Genomic DNA, 20,505 nt, shown 5'->3' with positions numbered 1-20,505 from the left:
CTTCACTTTTCCTTGTTTCCCTTATCACAACAGAAAAAGAACATCAGTGAATCTATAGGAAGTATATTAAAAAGCTCCCTAAATCTCATTCCTCAAAACAAAGTGGCAGTAATACAAACACTCAAAACACATATACTTTTAGGACAAAGATTTTCTCGCATTCTATGGCTTCTTTTCATTTTCTTAACAATGTGTTTCACAGAGTAGTTTTTAATTTTAATAAAGTCCAATTTTAATGGGAGCTAGAAGGAAGAAGCAGTGTTAATTTATTTGATGTCTGTCTCCTGATTTCAATTATAATGGTTGATCTAAAACTGTTAACAAGAAAGTACAAAGGCAGCACAAGCAATGGAATACATTTCCAGGTAGGTAAGGTCTCATACAACACTCAAGTGATCATCACAATGAAAGGAATTCCTAAATAAAGAAAACACTAGCCACCAGTGTTTCTGATAAAGATAGTCACAAAATGCAGTGTTATCAGAATTACATAAGGATAAAACCTAACCTAGGTTAGGTTTCTGCGTGGAACTCAGGAAAGGAAACATTCTCTGTACTCCCTATCTGACTCCATATCCTAGAGTCAGAAAATATTTTAAACTTTTCTCCTATCCGTGTTCACTTATGGCTCACTATCTGTAAATCCTTTTTAGGAACAACCTTCCAAACTAGACTTACGAGCTCTGAAACAATTTTCTTGCAATTATTAATTTATCAATGAGGCCTCAAAACAACTCTTACAACATTGAATTCAAAGTGGCCTTTTCCACTCACTTTTGGTTATTTTTATTTTTAATAGTTAAAATTTTTATTATAAATTGACAAATTACAATTGTGTATACTTATGGAATACAAAGTGATCCTATTATATATTATATATGTGTACACACACCTATATACACACATACATATATATACACACAATGTGGGATAATTAAATAAAGCTAATTAATATATCCATCACCTCAAACACTTGTCATTCTGGAGAACATTATGCTAAGCAAAATAAGCCAGGCACAGAAAGACAAATGCTATACAATCTCATTTGTATGTGGAACTCACTCCCTTTAAAACTAGAAGCATATTTTCAGTTAGCCTTCTAAAATTACTTAGGTACATATGCATTTTTATACTTAAATTATCATATAGCTTATGCTATAATGATATTTTATAATATATATTAAACTAATCACTGTTTATCTTTCTCCTGAAACCTTCACATGATGCTCAACATAATAACGACAATCAATGACCTAAGTAGGTTTCTATATAAGGCTATCATTTACCACAAGCCCAAGGTAATTATACACTTCAGTCCTTCTTTGTGTACACTGCTTCAGTCACAAATTGATCAAACTTGGATGAAAAGTAGCCATCAGGGCTCCTATTTACTATTCAAATGCTTAAATAAGCTTTTGTTCAATTTACAGTTCCCTTAACAGTGTAATAATCTATCCTCATTCTCCAAAGATTTTCAGCATCACCTAGACACCATCTGGTGATAATAAGAAATATGCCTACTTAAAGTCCAATTGACATGCAAACTAAATGCAAACTACAAAAAGAATTTAACAGCCCATTGGCAGTTTTAAAATCTAATTCATCAAACATTTCAAATGACCATGAAAGGCTTAAAACTCATACTTTGAAATCATGACCTGCAATAACTGTCAATTGACTGTAATGCCCTAGACTTTACCCCAAGCTAGTACTTACATTACAGGCCAGTTTAACAGTGACCACACATGAGTTCTCCATGCAAAGCATATGCAAATACTGAATTATGAAAGTCAAACTTTTCTGAAACTGAACACATGAAATTAAAAACCATCAGTAGTACACACCACACCCGCAATCTGGCTCACTTAGTCACACGCTAGATATACAGGTAGCCTTTTAATAGCATGGTAATAAAGACAAATCTTTTTTAAAAATCACCAAAATGGGTTATCTCTTTTCCTATTGACTTCGCAGACATTATGCAAGTTACTAAAAGAATAATTCTTTTTTTAATTTAATTTACTTTTTTTATTTTTTATTTATTTATTTTTTTAATGAGATGGAGTCTCACTCTGTCGTCCAGGCTGAAGTGCAGTGGAGAGATCTCGGCTCACTGCAACCTCCGCCTCCCGGGCTCAAGCGATTCTCCTGCCTCAGCCTCCCGAGTAGCTGGCATTACTGGCATGTGCCACCATGCCCAGCTAATTTTTTTTATTTTTAGTACAGATGGAGTTTCACCATGTTGGCCAAGCTGGTCTCGAACTCCTGACCTCAAGTCATCTGCCCGCCTCGGTCTCCCAATGTCCTGGGATTACAGGCGTGAGCCACAGAGCTGGGCCTGTAAGAATAATTTCTAATGCATCTTGGTATTTCAGCAACTCCTATAATTTTTATGTAAGTGCATAGCACCACCTCCTTCTAGCCATGAAAGGTACAAACTTTAATAATCCTCTGTCTATCTAAATCCCACATTGATTTGATTTCTAAGTCACGTTGACTTCTGTAATATTTTGTCATTTCTACAGTGACTACCAGGCATTAATCCCTTGATACAAGTACCCTATCTTCCCAATCTGTCTTCCTATGGCTTTTCATTTGCCTTTCCACTCCGTTTTTAAGACTTCCAGTGACTACTTACGGCTACCAGAATAAAATATAAGCATTTTTATTTCATCCAAAATTACCTTTCTGGTTGTAATGTTTCATTATATTCCTCTCTGTATGCTGTTCTCTAGCCCCACTGGACTATTTACATCTACAGTTTGAATTCACGTTAGCCTTCACTCATGTTAATGCTTCTCTCTGGAATCTGCCTTTCTATCCCAATTGATTTGCCTATATAAATACCCCTTCCCTTTAAAAAATAGACTAGTTTTAGAGCAGTCTTAGATTAATAAACACATTAGCAGAAGTTACAGAGAATTTCCTTATATCTCCACTCTGCCATCACACAGTTGGCCCTCATATTACTATCTTGTAATAATCTGTTATATATCTACATTTGAAAAATCAGTATTGATGTATTAACCAGAGTCCACAGTTTACAGCAGAGGTCGCTTGTTTTATCCCTCTCCCCAACCTCTAGCAACCACTGGTCTTTTTAGGCTCTATAGATTTGCCTTTACCTGAATGCTATCTAGTTAGAATCACACACTATTTAGCCTTTTCAGACTGATTTGTTTCACCTAGCAATTTGCACTTAAGGTTCACCCAAGTCTTTTCAAGGTTTGATAGCTCATTTGTATTTATTGCTAAATATGTTTCCATAGTACATATATACCACAGTTGTTTTATGCATTCACCTATTAAAGGATATCTTGGTTGTTTCTAATTTTTAGCAATTATGAATAAAGTTACTATAAACTTTGGTGTATAGGTTTTTGTGTGAACTTTAAGTTCTCCATTGATTTGGAGGACTTGTATGTTAACTAAAGTAAACATACAGGACTATGTTTACTTTAGTTAAAAAAATGCCCAAAATGTCTTCCAAAGTCACTATAGTATTTTGCATTTCCATTAAAAACAAACTGAAAGTTCCTGTTGCTCCAAATCTTTGTGAACAATTGAAGTTGACAATTTTGGATTTTAGTTATTTCAACAGGTTTGTATGGGTATCTCCTAGTTGTTTTAATTTGCAATTCCCTAGTGACATATTATATTCAACATGTTTTCATATGCTTATTATCCATCTATGTCTTAATTAATGAGATGTCTGTTTAGGACTTTTGTCCACTTTTTAATTTGGTTGCTTATTTCTTATTGTTGAGATTAAAAGTTCTTTGTATATCTATTGGTCCTTTATCATATATGAGTTGTGCAAAGACTTTTTCCTACTCTGTTGTTTGTCTTTTCATTGTCTTAACAGTGTGCGTCATGAACGGTTTTTAAGTTTAATGAAATCCAACTTATTAGTTTATTTTAAGGTTTATGCTTTTGATATTGCATCTAAAACCTCATTGTCAAACCCAAGATCACCTAGCTTTTCTCTGATGTTATCTTCTAATAGATTCAGAGTTTTGCAATTTACATTTAGGCCTATGACCCTTTTGAGTTAATTTTTGTGAAGGGCAGATGGTCTGTGTCTAGGTTCATTCTTTGCCTGTGATATCCCAATTGTTCCACTGTAATTTGTAGAAAAATGCTATGATCTTTCTATTGAATTGTCTTTGCTCTTCCATCAAATACCAATTGACTACATTTGTGTGGATCTATTTCTAGGCTCTCTATTCTGTTCTATTAATATTAATCTACTTGTCAGTTCTTTTGCCAAAATCACACTATCATGATTACTGTAACTTTATAGTAAATAATGAAGTATGGTAGTGTCAGTCCACTACATTTTTTCTTGTTCAATACTTTGCTGGCTATTTTGGGTCTTTTACTTTCCATATAAATGTTGGAATCACTATGTGAGTATCCACAAAACAACTTCCTTGGATTTTGATGGGGAATATATTGAATCTATAGATCAAGTTGGGAAGAATTGCTGTTCTAATCATATTGAGTCTTCCTATCCATGAACATAAGATATCTCTCCATTTATTTATATATTCCTGGATTTTTTCATCGGAGTTCTGCAGTAGTCATTCTAATAATCTTATATATATTTTGCTATGTTTACTCCTAAGTATTTCAATTAGTGTTGCTAATTTAAACAATTTTGTGTTTTTATTTGTATAAATTTACGAGGTACAAGTGCAGTTTTGTTACATGGATATATTGTGTAGTGGTGAAATCTAGGTTTTTACTGTAATCATCACCCAAACAATGTGCTCTGTACCCATTAAGTACTTCCTCCTCCCCCACTCCCTTCCCACCCTCCCATCCTTCCAAATCTCCAATGTCTATTATTCTACACTATGTCCATGTGTACATATGATTTAGTTCCCACTTATAAGTTTTTGACTTTCTGTTTCAGAGTTGTTTCACTTAAGATGTGTTTTTAATTTCAAATTGCAACTGTTCATTGTTGGTATACAAGAAAGCAGTTGATTTTGTACATTAATTTTGTATCCTGCAACCTTACTATAATCTCTTATTAGTTCTATGAAACTTTTTTGTAAAATCTTTTGAAAGTTTACAAAGATAATCAGTCATCTTTGAACCAATATAATTTTTTCTTCCCTAATTGGTATAAATGTTATTTCGTTTTTTTTGTCATTTTTTAACCAACTAAGGCCTCCAGTATAATGATGAATAGAAGTGATAAGAGGTAACGTCCTTCCCTTGTTTTAGATCTTAGGGGAAAAGCATCTAGTTTTTCACCATTGAGTAAGACATATATACACCATGGAATACTATGCAGCCATAAAAAATGATGAGTTCATGTCCTTTGTAGGGACATGGATGAAATTGGAAATCATCATTCTCAGTAAACTATCGCAAGAACAAAAAACCAAACACCGCATATTCTCACTCATAGGTGGGAATTGAACAATGAGAACACATGGACACAGGAAGGGGAACATCACACTTTGGGGACTGTTGTGGGTTGCGGGGAGGGGGGAGGGATAGCATTGGGAGATATACCTAATGCTAGATGACGAGTTGGTGGGTGCAGCGCACCAGCATGGCACATGTATACATATGTAACTTACCTGCACATTGGGCACATGTACCATAAAACCTAAAGTATAATAATAATAATAATAATAATAATAATAAAAGAAAAAAAAGAAATGCACAGCAGTATTCTCTTAAAAAAAAAAAAAGATGTCAGCAGTAGGTTTTTATAGATGTTCTTTAACAAGTTGAGGTAGTTCCCCTCTATTCCTATTTTTTTCTAAGAGTTTTTGTTATGAATGGGTATTGTATTTTCTCAAAAAGTTTTTCTGCATCTACTTTTAGTATCATATTATTTTTATTCTCTAGCCTACTGATGTAATACATTACATCAATTGATTTTCCAATGTTGAGCTACCGTTGCATACTTGGAATAAATTCCACTTGGTCATGGTGTGTAATTTTTTTTTTTTTTTAGATGGAGTCTCACTCTGTCACAAGGCTGGAATACAGTGGTGTGATCTCGGCTCACTGCAACCTCCATCTCCCTGGTTCAAGCGATTCTCCTGCTTCAGCCTCCCAAGTAGCTGAAACTACAGGTGCATGCCACCACACACAGCTAATTTTTGTACTTTTAGTAGAGACGGGGTTTCAGCATGTTGGCCAGGATGGTCTCGATCTCTTGACCCCGTGATCTACCGGCCTCAGCCTCCTAAAATGCTGGGATTACAGGTGTGGGCCACCGCGCCTGGGCGGTGTGTAATTTTTCCTATACATTGTTAACTTTAATGTACTGTTCTGTTTTCAGGATTTTTGCATTATGTTCATCAGAGATACTGATCTGTAGTTTCCCCTTCCTATGTTGCCTTTCTGTGGTATTTTGGTATTTGGGTAATTCTGATCTCATAGAATGAGTTAGAAAGTATTCCCTCTGCTTCTATCTTCTGGAAGAGATTGCAAACAATTGGTATATTTTCTTCTTTAAATGTTTGGTAGACTTTACCTGTGAACCCATTTGAACATGGTGCTTTCTGTTGTGGAAGGGTTTTAATTATAGATTCTAATTCTGTAATATGTACAGGCCTTTTCAGATTATCTGTTTCTTCTTGTGTGAGTAATGGTAGATTGTATCTTTCAAAAAATTGGCTAATTTCATCCAAGTTATCAAATTTGTGGGTATAGAGTTGTTGAGTATTCCTATATTATCATCTTAATGTCATAGGATAAATAGTGATGGCCTCTATTTTCTGATAATAGTAATTTGCATCTTCTCTCTTTTTCTTAGTTAGCCTGCCTAGGGGTTTATCAATTTCATTTGTCTTGTCAATGAACCAACCAGCTTTTGGTTTCATTGATTTTCTCTGTTGATTTTCTGTTTTCAATTTCATTCATTTCTATACTAAGAATTATTATTTATTTTCTTCTGCTTTAGATTTAATTTTTTATCTTTTTATTTTCCTAAGGTAGAAGCTTTGGTTATTGATTTTATCTCTTTATCCTTTTTAATATATTAATTAATTCAATGCTATATATTTCCCTCTAAGCACTGCTTTTGCTACATCCTATGAAATTTGATAAATTATATTTTTATTGTCATTTACTTTAAAATACTTTTGAATTTTTCTTGGGGGTTCTTTTTTGACTTGTGTGGTATTTATAAGTGTACTGTTTAGTCTCCAAGTATTTTTTGACTTTACAGCTGTCTTTCTGTTATTGGCTTCTCGTTTAATTCCTTTATGACTGAGAGCATACTTTGTCTAATTTCTATTCTTTTAAGTGTGTTAAAGTGTATTTTATGGCCCAGAATGTGTCCTATCTTGGTGAATGTTCCACAAGAATTTAAGAGGAATTTAAAATTTTTATTAAAATTTTTAATATTTTAAAAATTAAACTATTAAAACTTTTAATGTTTTTTAGTGTTTGCCTTACAGCTTTCAATATACATTTACAATTAGTCTTATTCCATTTACAAATACCACTATACTACTTTAGGGGTACTAAAAATACCTTATAACAGAGTATTCTCAATTCTCAATTCCTCCTTTCAGTCCTTTATAACATTGCTCTCATTTATTTCACTTATCCACAAGGTATAATCATCCAATACATTCTTTTTAAAATTACTTTGTATTGTTATTGTTCGTATTTCAATAGCTTTGAGGGTACAAGTAACTTTTGGTTACATGGATGAATTGTATAGTGTGAAATCTGAGATTTTAGTGCACCTGTCACCTGAGAAGTGTACACTGTACCCATAAGTACATAAGTAGTTTTTTTGTCCCTCACCCACCCCCCACACTCCTCCCTTCTGATTCTACAATGTCCATTATACCACTCTGTATTTCTTTGCATACACATAGCTTAAATCCCACTTTTAAGTGAGAATATACAATACTTGGTTTTCCATTCCTGAGTTACTTCTTCACTTAGAATGATGGCCTTCAGCTCCATCCAAGTGACTGCAAAAGATATTAATTTCTTCTTTTTGTGGCTGAGTAGTATTCCATGGTGTATACATATAACACGTTATCTTTATCTACTCATCAGTTGATGAACACTTAGGGTGATTCCATATGTTTGCAATTGTGAATTGTGCTGTGGTAAGCATACAAGCACAGGTGTCTTTCTGATATAATGACTTCTTTTCTTTTGGATAGATACACAGTAGAGGGATTGCTGGATTGAATGGTAGATCTACTTTTAGTTCTTTGAGAAATCTCCATATTGTTTTCCATAGAGGCTGTACTAAATTACATTCCCATCAGCAGTGTATAAGCGTTCCTTTTTCATTACATCCAAGCCAGTATCTATTTTTTAAAAAATTTTTAATAATATCCATTCTGGCTGGGGTAAGGTAGCATCTCGTTGTGGTTTTAATTTGCGTTTCCCTATTGATTAGTGATGTTGAGCATTTTCTCATATGCTCTTTGTCATTTGTATATCTTTTTTCTTATTTCTTGTTTCCATGAGCTTTTGGACAACAGGTGGCATTTGGTTACATGATTAAGTTCTTTTTTGGTAATTTCTGAGAATGGTGCACCCATCACCCAAGCAGTATACACTGAACCCATTTTATAGTCTTTTAGCCCTCTTCCACCTCCCGAATTTTCCAGAGTCCCCAAAGTCCATTGTGTCATTCTTATGCCTTTGTATCCTCATAGCTTACCTCCTGCTTATGAGTGGGAACACACAATGTTTGGTTTTCCATTCCTGAGTTACTTCACTTAGAAGAATAATCTCCAGTTCCATCTAGGCTGCTGTGGATGCAATTAATTTGTTCCTTTATATGGCTGAGTAGTATTCCATTATATATATATCACATATATATATCTCTCACATATATATGTGAGATATATATAACATGTTTTATATATATACATATATATAACAATTTATTTATTCACTTGTTGATTGATGAGTATTTGGGCTGGTTCCATATTTTTGCAATTGTGAATTGTGCTGCTATAAATGTGCATTTATCTTTTTTGTATAACGACTTCTTTTCCTCTGGGTACATACCCAGTAGTAGGATGGCTGGATCAAATGGTAGTTCTACTTTTAGTTCTTTAAGGAATCTCCACACTGTTTTCCACAGTGGTTGCACTAGTTTACATTCCCACCAGCAGTGTAGAAGTGTTCCCTTTTCACTGCATCCACACCAACCCAACATCTATTATGTTTTGATTTATTGATTATGGCCATTCTTGCAGCAGTAAGGTGGTATTGCACTGTGGTTTAGATTTGCATTTCCTGTATATCTTCTTTTGATAAGTGTCTACTAATGTCACTTGCCCACATTTTTGATGGTATTGTTTTTGTCTTGCTGATTTGTTTGAGTTCTTTGTAGAATTTGGATATTAGTCCTTTGTTAGATGCAGAGTTTGAAAACATTTTCTGCCATTCTGTGAGTTGGCTGTTTACTCTGAAGATTATTACTTTTGCTGTGCAGAAGCTTTTTTTTTGTTTAATTAGGCCCCATTTATTTATTTATTTTTATTACATTTGCTTTTTGGGTCTTAATCACAAGTTCTTTGTTTAGGCCAATGTTTAGAAGAGATTTTTCTATGTTTTCTTCTAGAATTTTTATTAATTGAGGTCTTAGATTTAAGTCTTTAATCCATCTCGAGTTTGTTTTTGTATATGGTGAAAGACAGGGATCTAGTTTCATTCTTCTACACATGGTTATCCAATTTTCCAAGCACCATTTGTTGAATAGGGTGCCCTTTCCCCAACTTATGTTTTTGGATGCTTTGTCAAAAATTAGCTTTATTTCTGGGTTCTCTATTCTGTTTCACTGGTCTATATGTCTATATTCATATAAGTACCATGCTGTTTTGGTTTTGGTTACTATATCCTTGTAGTATAATTAAAAATCCAGCAATGTGATGGCTCTGCAGCTTTGTTCATTTTGTTTAGGATTGCTTTGGCTATTCAGGCCAATTTTTTTCTTCCATATTAGTTTTATAATAGTTTTTTTGTTAATAATGGCATTGGTAGTTTGATAGAAATTGTAATGAGTCTGTAGATGGCTTTGGGCAGTATGGCCATTTTGACAATATTGATTCTTCCAATCCATGAGCATGGAATGTTTTTCCATTTGTTTGTGTCATCTATTATTTCTTTCAGGAGTGTTTTGTAGTTCTCCTTGTAGAGCTCTTTCGACTCATTGCTTAGATGTATTCCTAGGTAGAGATCTTTTGACTCATTGTTTAGATGTATTCCTAGATATTTTACATTTTTGTGACTATCGTAAATGGGATTGCATTCTTGATTTGGCTCTCAGCTTGAATCTTATGGGTGTATAGAAATGCTACAATTTTTTTGTATGTTGATTTTGTATCCTGAAACATTACTGAAGTCATTTAGCACGTCTTGAAATCCTTTGATAGAGTCTATAGGGTTTTCTACGTATACAATCATATTGTTAGTGAAGAGAGATATTTTAATGTCCTCTTTTCCTATTTGTATGTCTTTTCTTTCTTTCTCTTGCCTGATTGTTCTGGCTAGGACTTCCAGTAGTATGTTGTATAGGAGTGGTAAAAATGGGCAACCTTCTCTTGTTCCATTTCTTATGGGGAAAATTCCACCAGTGTATGCCCTTCCAGTATGATGCTGGCTGTTGGTTTGTCATATATGACTTTTATAATTTTAAATTATGTTTCTTCAATGTCTAATTTGTTGAGGGTTTTTATAATAAAGGAATGCTTGATTTTATTGAACGTTTTTTCTGCATTTATTGAAATGATCATATGCTTTAGGTTTTAAATTGTGTTTAGGTGGTGAATCACATTTCTGGACTTGAGTACATTGACCTATCACTGTATCACTGGGATGAAACCCACTTGATCATGGTGTATTATCTTTTTGATGTGTCGTTGGAGTTGGTTTGCTCGTAATTTATTGAGGATTTTTTCGTCTAGGTTCATGAGGGATATTGGTCTGTAGTTATCTTTTTTTTTGGTTATGTGCTTTCCTTGCTTGGGTAACAAGGTGATGCTGGCTTCATAGAATGAGTTGGAGGGGATTCACCCTCAATATTTTGGAAAAGTTTCGGTAGGATTGGTACCACTTCTTTGAAGGTCCAGTGAATTTGGCTTTCAGTCCATCTAGCCCTGGGCTTTTGTTTCATTGGCAATTTTTAAATTAGTGATTCAATCTCATTGCCTGTTACTGGTCTGTTGAGGATTTCTAGTTCTTCCTGATTCAAGCTAAAAGGGTTGTATGTTTCCAGGAATTCATTCATTTCCTCTAGGTTTTCTAGTTTGCGTGCACAGAGGGGGTCATAGTAGTCTCAAATAATCTTTTGAATTTCTGTGGTGTTGGTTGTAATAGCTCCATTTTTATTTCTAATTGAGTTTATTTGAATCATCTCTCTTCTTTTCTTGATTAAGCTACCTAATGTTCTATTGATTTTGTTTATCTTTTCACAGAACCAACTTTTTCTTTAATTGATCTTTTTCATAGATTTTGTGTCAATTTTATTTAGTTCTGCTCTAATCCTTGTTATTTCTTTTCTTCTGCTACCTTTGGGTTTGGTTTCGGCTAGTTGCTCTAGTTCCTTGAGGTGTGATGTTAGGTTGTTAATTTGTGACGTTTCAGACTTTTCGATGTAGGCATCTAGCACCATAAACCTTCCTCTTGACACTGTTTTTCTTTCTATATCCCAGCTGTTTTAATAACTTGTGTCACTATTATCATTCATTTTGAATATTTTTTAAATTTCCATCTTGATTTTATTGTCAAACCAAAAATCTTTCAAGAGCAGATTGTTTAATTTCCATGTTCTTCTATAGTGTTGAGGGTTCCTTTGGCAGTTGATTTCTAGTTTTATTCCACTGTGGCCTGAGAAGATATTTCATATAACTTTATTTTTAAAAAACTTATTGAGACTTTTTTAACTTTTATTTTAGGTTCAGGTGTATATGTGTAAATTTGTTATATAGGTAAACTGTGTGTCATGTGGGTTTGGTGTATAGACTATTTCCTTATTCAAGTAATAAGCATAGTACCCAATAGGTATTTTTTCTGATCATCTCCCTCCTTCCACCCTCCACCCTCCAGTAGGCCCAAGTGTCTGTTGTTTTCCTCTTTGTATCCATGTGTTCTCGTGGTTTAGCTCCCACTTTTGAGTGAGAATAAGTTGTATTTAGTTTTCTGTTCGTGCATTAGTTTCTTAGGGTAATGGCCTCCAGCTCCATTCATGCTGATGCAGAGAGCATGATCTAATTCTGTTTTTTGGCTGTGTAGTATTCCATGGTGTATATGTACAACACTTCCTTTATCTAGTCTACTGTTGATGGGCATTTGGGTTAATTTCATGATGTAGAATTATGTCATCTTCAATTAGGGATAGTTTGACACCCTCTCTTCCTTTTTGGATGCCTTTGATTTCTTCCCCCCGCCTGATTGCTCTGGCCAGGACTTCCAGTACTATGTTGAATAAGAGTGGCGAGATAAGGCATCCTTGTCTTGTGCTGGTTTTCAAGGGGAATGTTTCCAGCTTTTGCCAGTTCAATGTGATGTTGGCTGTGGGTTTGTCAGAGATGGCTCTTATTATTTTGCGGTAGCTCCTTCAATGCCTAGTTTACTGAGGGTTTTTAACATGAAGGGATCTTCAATTTTACCAAAAGCCTTTTGTGCAGCTATTGAGATAACCATGTGGTTTTTTACTTCTCTTTATATGATGAATCACATGTATTTATTTTCATATGTTGAAACAACCTTGGATGCCAGGGATACAGCATACTTGATCATGGTGGATTAGCTTTTTATGTGTTGCTCAATTTGGTTTGCTAGTATTTTCTTGAAGATTTTCCCATCTGTGTTCATCAAGGATATTGTTCTGAAGTTTTCTTTTTACCTTTTACTGTTTTTGGTGTGCATCTGCAAGGATTTGGTATCAGGATGATCCTGGCCTCATAGAACAAGTTAGAAAGGTACCTTCTCCTCAGTTTTTTGGAATATTTTCTGCATAAATGGTACCAGCCCTTCTTTGTGCATCTAATATAATTCAGCTGTGAATCCATTTAGTCCCTGGCTTTTCTTGTTTGGTAGACTTTTTATTACTGTTTCAATTTTGGAACTCATTATTGGTCTGTTCAGATATTCCATTTCTTTTTTGTTCAGTCTTGGGTGGTTGTATATTTTCAGGAATATATCAATTTCTTCTAGATTTTCCAGTTTGTGTGCATAGAGGTATTTATAGTAAGTCTCTGAGGATTTTTTGTATTTCTGTGGGTTAGTGGTAATGTCCCCTTTGTCATTTGTAATTGTGTTTATTTGGATTTTCTCTCTTTTGTATCTTTGTTAGTCTAGTTAGTGGTTTATGTTATCTTATTAATTTTTTCAAAGAACAAAATCATGAATTCCTTTTTTTTTTAACTGGGGTTAGATTAAAAAAAGAGCATTACATAATAATAAAGGGTTTAATTCACCAAGAAGACCTAACTATCCTAAATAAATATGCACCCAACAGAGGAGCACCCAGATTCATAAAGCAAGTTCTTAGAGAACTATGATGAAACTTGGATTTACACACAATAATAGTGAGAGACTTCAACATTATACTGACAGTATTGGACAAATCATCAAAGCATAAAATTAACAAAGATATTCAAGACCTGAACTCATACTTGACCAAATGGGCCTAATACACATTTACAGAACTCTCCAACCAAAGACAACAGAATACACATTCTTCCCATCTGCACATGCACATACTTTAAAATTGACCACATAATCAAATATAAAAAAAATCTCAGAAAATTGAGAAAAAAAGAAATCATACTAAAATTGACCACATAATCAAACATAAAACAATCTTCAGCAAATTGAAAAAAGTGAAATTATACCAGCCACACTTGGACAGCACGATAGTAAAAATAGAAATCAATACTAAAAAATTCAATCATATAATTACATGGAAATTAAATAACCTGCTCCCAAATGACTTTTGGGTAAATAATAAAATTAAGGCAGAAATCAAGAAATTCTTTGAGACTAATGAGACCAAAGATAGTACATATGACAATCTTTGGGACACAGCGAAGTCAGTGTTAGTATTGAAGTTTATAGCATTATATGCCTACATAAAATAGTTTGAAAGATCTCAAATTAACAACCTAATCTCACAACTAGAGAAACTGGAGAAGCATGAGCAAACCAACCCCAAACATGTCAGAAGACAAAAATAATCAAAATCTGAGCTGAATGGAAATAAATTGTACACGTTTTTTGGCCTATCATATGGGCTGATATGGTTTGGCTCTGTGTCCCCATCCAAATCTCATCTTGAATTGTATTCCCATAATTCCCATGTGTTTTGGGAGGGACCCAGTGGGAGATAATTGAATCATGGGAGTGGTTTATCCCATATTGTTCTCATGGTAGTGAATAAGTCTCACGAGATCTGATGGTTTTATAAGGATAAACCTCTTCCCTTGGTTCTCATTCTCTCTCTTGCCACCGCCATGTAAGAAGAGCCTTTCGCCTTCCACCATGATTGTGAGGTCTCTTTAACCATGTGGAAGTGTAAGTCCAGTAAATCTCCTTCTTTTGTAAATTGCCCAGCCTTGTGTATGTCTTTACCAGCAGCGTGAAAATGGACTAATCCATGTTCTGTCTTAGAGAATGTGCCATGTGCTGATGAGAAGAATGTAAATTCTGAATTTATTGGGTAAAATGTTCTGTAAATACTTTTAGGTCCGTTTGTTCTAGAGTTCAGTTTAAGTCCTTGTTCACTTTCTGCTTTGATGTTCTGTCTATTTCTGTCAGTGGAGTGTTGAAGACGCTCATTATGATTGTGCTGCTGTCTACCTCTTTTCCTAGGTCTAGTAGTAACTGTTTTATGAATCTGGGAGCTTCAGAGTTAGGTGCAGGTATATTTAGGAATGTAATATCTTCTTGTTGGATGTATCCTTTTATCAATATATTAATATAATGACATTCTTTGTCTTTTCTTCACTGCTTTTGTTTTACAGTCTGTTTTATCTGATATAAGAATTGCTACTCCTGCTTATGTTGTTTTTATTATTTGAACAGACCATTATGTGTTAGATTAAGAATTTTTATAAATTGGCTGGGCATGGTGGCTCATGCCTGTATTCCCAGCACTCTGGGAGGCCAAGACAGGCAGGTCTCTTGAGCCCAGGAATTCAAGACCAGCCTAGGCAGCATGGCAAAACCCTGTTTCTACTAAAATATACAAAGGTTAGCTAGGAGTGGTGGCACATGCCTGTAGTCCCAGCTACTGGGGGGTGGAGGGGGTTAGTTGAGAGGCTTACCAGAGCCTGGGAGGTCAAGGCTGCAGTGAGCCATGATCACACCACTACACTCCAGCCTGGGTGACAGAGTGAGACCCTGTAAAAAAAAACAAACTAACAAAACAAAAAGAAGAAATTAAAAAAATTAATTTATCTAAATTTATTCTTCCTCTAGTGCTCCTCCTTTCTTTACATAAATCAAACTTTCCAACGTATACAATTTTCTTTTTTTCTGAAGACGTTTCAATGTTTCTTACGATGCAGGTCTACTGGTATGGTAACAAATTACCTCAATTTTTGTTTGAGAAAGTTTTTATTTCTCCTTCACTTTTAAAGGGAAATTTTCCTGGAGACAGAATTCTAGGTTTGTGGGGTTTTAAATATATATTTTTTAATTCTTGTGGTTAGATAGTAGGGGTATACATTTATGGTGTTTTCTTTTTCAACACTCTAAATATTTCATTCTACTCTCTTCCTGTTTGCCTGGTTTCTAAAGAGAAGTCCAGTGTAATTATTATCTTTGTTTCTGTATGAAAATAAATTTTTTTCTCTGTCTTCTTTCAAGATTTTCTTTTTGTGATTGGTTTTCTGCAGTTGGAATATGATATGGGTATTTGTAGATTTTGGTATTTATCCTACTTAGTGTTTGCTGAACAATTTGTGGTTTGGTGTTTCTCATTAATTTTGGAAAACTCTCAGTTGTTATTTCAAATATGTCTTCTGTTCTTTCATCTTTTTCTTCTCTTTGTCACACAGTTCTTAGTCCATTCTGCTATTTTATTTCAGTCATCGTTTCTCTTTTTTCACCTTGGGAAGTATGTGTTGAAACATCTTCAAGCTTACTGTTTCTTTCCTTGGCTCTGTGTATTCTATCGATGATTTCATATAAGATACCCTTCATTTTGTTGGAGTTCTTTTTTTTTTCATTCCTAGCATTTTCTTTTGATTTTTTCTTAGGGTTTCTACCTTTCTGATTAACTATCTCATGTGTTCTGTATGATGTTCATTTTTTCCATTGTCTTAGTATATTAGTTGTTTTTTTAAGTTCTCAGTCTGATAATTCTAAAATATCAGCTATGTCTGAATTTGGTTCTGTTGTTTGCTCTGTCTCTTCAGATTGTGTTACTTGATTTTATGTTTGCATTTTTTTTCGTTTAAAGCCAGAAATGATGTATTAGGAGAGACTGAAGTAAATAGGCCTTTGGTGATAGGTTTTATGCTGATCTGGCTGGGAGTTAGGCTATCATAAATGCTTGCTCTACCTGTGGCATTAGTGTCTACATTTTCCTCTAGTCTTGTTTCTCTCCTCCTTATTTTTGCTTCTCCCTAGAGAACCTGTCATAAATAGGGTCTGAAAATTCCAGCTCTTTAAGCTGTAATCCCCCTTTGTTATACACGAGCACTACTGTAGCGACAGTTAAATGTGAGAGAACAAACATTCTATAATCTTATGATTAGGTCTTAGTCCCTTAGTGAGCCTGTATCCTTGGGCTGTGACTTTCACAAGTGATTTTTAGCTCCCGTAAGTCCTTAGGTGAGACAAGAGGCTTAAGGCTGCTGGAATTGTACTATTCTTTTCCCCTTACATAAAAGCTAGAGGGTGTTGGAGGTTAGTATATCCCTTTCCTCAGGTCAATTAGGCTCTAGCAAAACCAAGTAGTTTACGTTCTGGTAAAATAGTTTTCTTTGAGGACGGGCCTTCAGGAGAACAGAGCACTATGAGCATATTTCAAAGTTGTTACTTTTCCTTTCCCCTTGCTAGAAACATGAGGGGAATTTTCTCATATCTTCACCCTGAGAATCTGGTATAGCTCCTAGAAATAAAACTCATGAAAGTGTAGGGGCCCCATAAGACAGGGCCCCCATGAGTTTTTGTCTCTCGAGCTAGATCTACAGTGAGTCTCCTGCAATTACTCAATTATCTTTTAAATACTTCTACCAGAATCTAGCTGTGGCTTCTTCTCCTTATGAGTTGTGCTGCCTTTCTCTCTAGTTTCCAGCATGGTGCGGCTCTGTGACCTCAAACTCTGATGGCTTTAATAAGAGTTAGTGATTTTCAGATTGTTTATCTTTTTTCTAGTTGCAAGGATGGGAGTAATGACTTCCAAGCTCTTTATATGTCAGACTAGAGGCCAAAGTCTTCTAAATTACCCTCTTTATAACCTGAATCTACTTTAATCAGTCCTTTTTTAACTTTTCATAACATAATATTTATAACTTTTCTGGCATTCATTTCATTTGCTTTTGCTTAACATTTCATTTTGTATGGGACATTTTATGCTTGATATTATAACCACTTTAAAGTAACACACCATAACTTATTTTTGTGTGCTTAGTAACTGACCAATTTCACTAAGATTTGGAACATCATATTAAAATGTCTTAGAATTCCTCTGTTGCCTTAATCCTAAGGTAGAATGGGAGAATAAAAATGTCAGGGAAGAGAGTAATGAAACCCTATCCTGGATTATCCATTTGTAAGAAAAGTAAGATATATACAAAAGTAATATACACAAGATCTGCTTTGCTGCAGAAAGACTTGTGAGTCTTTGAAGTCCCTAAAACATCATGTAAACCTGAATTTGTATACATTAGCTATAGTGTGATTGCTAAGTAATAATACTACTTGTGATATATACAGTACTTACTATATGCAATTCACTGTTAACATATTTTACTTTATTATCTGGAGACGTCACGGTAACCTTAAGTGGATGTATTTTTATCCACAGTCTATAGTTGTGGATATTAAGGCTTGGAAAGGTTAGGTGACTTCTCCAACGTCTAACAATGATGTAGAATTCAAAACATGTGGCCGGGTGTGGTGGCTCACACCTGTAATCCCAGCACTTTGGGAGGCCTAGGTGGGTGGATCACCTGAGGTCAGGAGTTCAAGACTAGCCTGGCCAGCATGGTGAAACCCCGTCTTTACTAAAAATACAAAAAAGTTTAGCTGGACGTTGTGGCAGATGCCTGTAATCCCAGCTACTTGGGAGGCTGAGGCAGGAGAATTGCTTGAACCAGGAGGCAGAGGTTGCAATGAGCCGAGATCACGCCATTGCACTGCAGCCTGGGCGACAAGAGCAAAACTCCATTAAAAAAAGAAAATTCAAAATGTGGAATTCAAACACAAGTTTGTGTGACTTTAGCCAATATTCTTAACTACTGTGATACATAGCCTCCCATGTACCTCTATTTATGTACCTCTACTTTCCACGTACCTCCCATGTACCCTTACATGTATCTAAGATTTAACCATGTAATATCAGAAGGGGAGGTAAAGAGGGAAAGTGAGTCCTTCTTTACCTCCCCTTCTGATATTAAATTGTTAAACCTTACTGAAGAAAAATAGACTAAGCCCTGCCAGCCAAAGGTTTCTAGTAGGTCTTGGATAGTATTTTGTTCAACACACCCAGTTTTGTGAGGACAGTATACATACTATTGGTTAGCAGGTGGTTCTGCTGCAGTGGATTGAGGGCTGGCGCACCCCCAATGCCTGGCTGGCCAGCTAGGGCTGCATGAGCAATTCCATGTTGGGGTCCAGGTGCAGCAAATGGAGACTGCATCTTATCCTTATCCCAGGAGGATTCACTTCCACCTGAAAAATATTCATATAAACATATTTCAACTTGACAACTTTCCATAAGAAAGCTTTTTAAAATTCCCTTTTAGGGCTGTAATCATGAATACTACCTCTTAGAAAATTATTATTGAACACAGTTAACTCATTTTTATGACAGTTTCAAAAACTTTCAATAGTCTAGAGATGTAAGCTGCCTCTGGGAAGGCCAAATCATTCTCAATAATAGTATAGGCACTCTTGACTTGTTGGTAGTCTCAACAAATCTGGAATCATAATGAATAGCTTTTAGAAGCACTTACATGTTGAGGAACATTAATTGACCACCACTGCCTTGTATTCTAAACCTTTAACATACACATATTATATTTTAAAGGACTGTACTGATCACTGAAAAAGAACACACTCATTTGTAAGAGCATGACAACATGCAAAAATACATGGTAAGAAACAAAATGATCTTTTCTTCTCAGGTCACTCAGAGAAGCAAATCTATTCATACACACTAGAGTTTTGTGTAAAATAAGCTGGACGAAAATAGGAAACCATTCCTTCCAATTTGAAATTATACTTATTTTGATCCTTCATGCTAGAGAGTCAGGTAAAGTGTATATAAATGCAGAATACTGTATTATCATGATCTACATTGGCATAGCTATTTTATCTGGTGTCTAGCATACTATGGGGGATAGAACCATTGCTTAAAACCATATGGAAAACAAACACAGAATAATTTCCAGGACATTCTTTCAAGAGAATACTTTAAACAGGAGAGTAAAGGGTGGGATTCCAATAACTGCAGGAGCAGATAGTCTGGCTTTAGAAAACAAAATGGTTGTGCAGGCAGCTCCATCTATTTGCTTGATGTGCTTCATTCATTCAGGGGTCAGTGGTTCCGCCTCCATTCCCATGCTGGGACTGCAACATTAGCACTCTACCTGGCTCACACCAGCCCACTTACTGCCTAAAACTCTGACACTGTGTGTGGGGTTTAGGCTTGGGACTCTTGGGAGCTCTGTAAAATACGTATATTTAATGTTTTTTTTAAGGTAGAAAAATCAACATACTCATATCCACAACATTGAATATTGTGATTATTTTCACTTCTTTGAGTTCCCTCCCACACTTTGTTCATATGGATACCCATTTTTACATTATAAGCAGCCTGTCATGTCGCTTCAGGTATCATATCTACAAAGGGTAATGACTATTAAACACTGGACTTTGCTTCCAATTGTCACTATTATAGTCTACATTATAACAAAAACATTCATTTAAATTATTTCCTTAGAATCAATTAATTCCCTGAGTGGAATTTGAGTCAAAGGGGACAAACATTTTTATACTTTTATTTCAAAAACCACATTTGCAAAAGCAGTTTTGAGAGTTGTAAACTTTTCAGGGAAATGTCTTCAGGCCCAATTGGTATCCCCCCTCAAGATTTAACATTTATTCAAGCAAATTACATGCTAAGAATCTCTGAAAGGATTGTTTAACCTTCCTGTCCACTCATCCACTTTTACCCCAGTCCTGAAGAGGAAGAACCTTATTCCAGTCCTCCTCTTCGGTATTCTTTCAAGCTCTTTTGTGGCCAAAGTTAATCTCTAATCCAAAAGTGAGAGTCTTGATGAGCCTCCAACTAGATGAGCTGAGATAAGGAAA

At 35.1% G+C, this 20,505-nt stretch overlaps 1 protein-coding gene across 1 annotated transcript in view; it reads right to left on the bottom strand.

Annotated features, from left to right (window-relative positions):
• DACH2 (dachshund family transcription factor 2) overlaps positions 1-20,505 on the bottom strand; it is a 672,782-nt gene that overhangs the window by 110,729 nt on the left and 541,548 nt on the right. Inside the window, exon 5 of the mRNA XM_054470661.1 lies at positions 18,703-18,861. Coding sequence (XP_054326636.1) covers positions 18,703-18,861 — 159 coding nt within the window. The remainder of the gene's footprint in view (positions 1-18,702; positions 18,862-20,505) is intronic.

The sequence above is a fragment of the Pongo pygmaeus genome, chromosome X (genome assembly GCF_028885625.2).
Source record: "Pongo pygmaeus isolate AG05252 chromosome X, NHGRI_mPonPyg2-v2.0_pri, whole genome shotgun sequence".
Taxonomy (NCBI): domain Eukaryota; kingdom Metazoa; phylum Chordata; class Mammalia; order Primates; family Hominidae; genus Pongo; species Pongo pygmaeus.
This window is presented reverse-complemented; position numbering and strand designations above follow the sequence as displayed.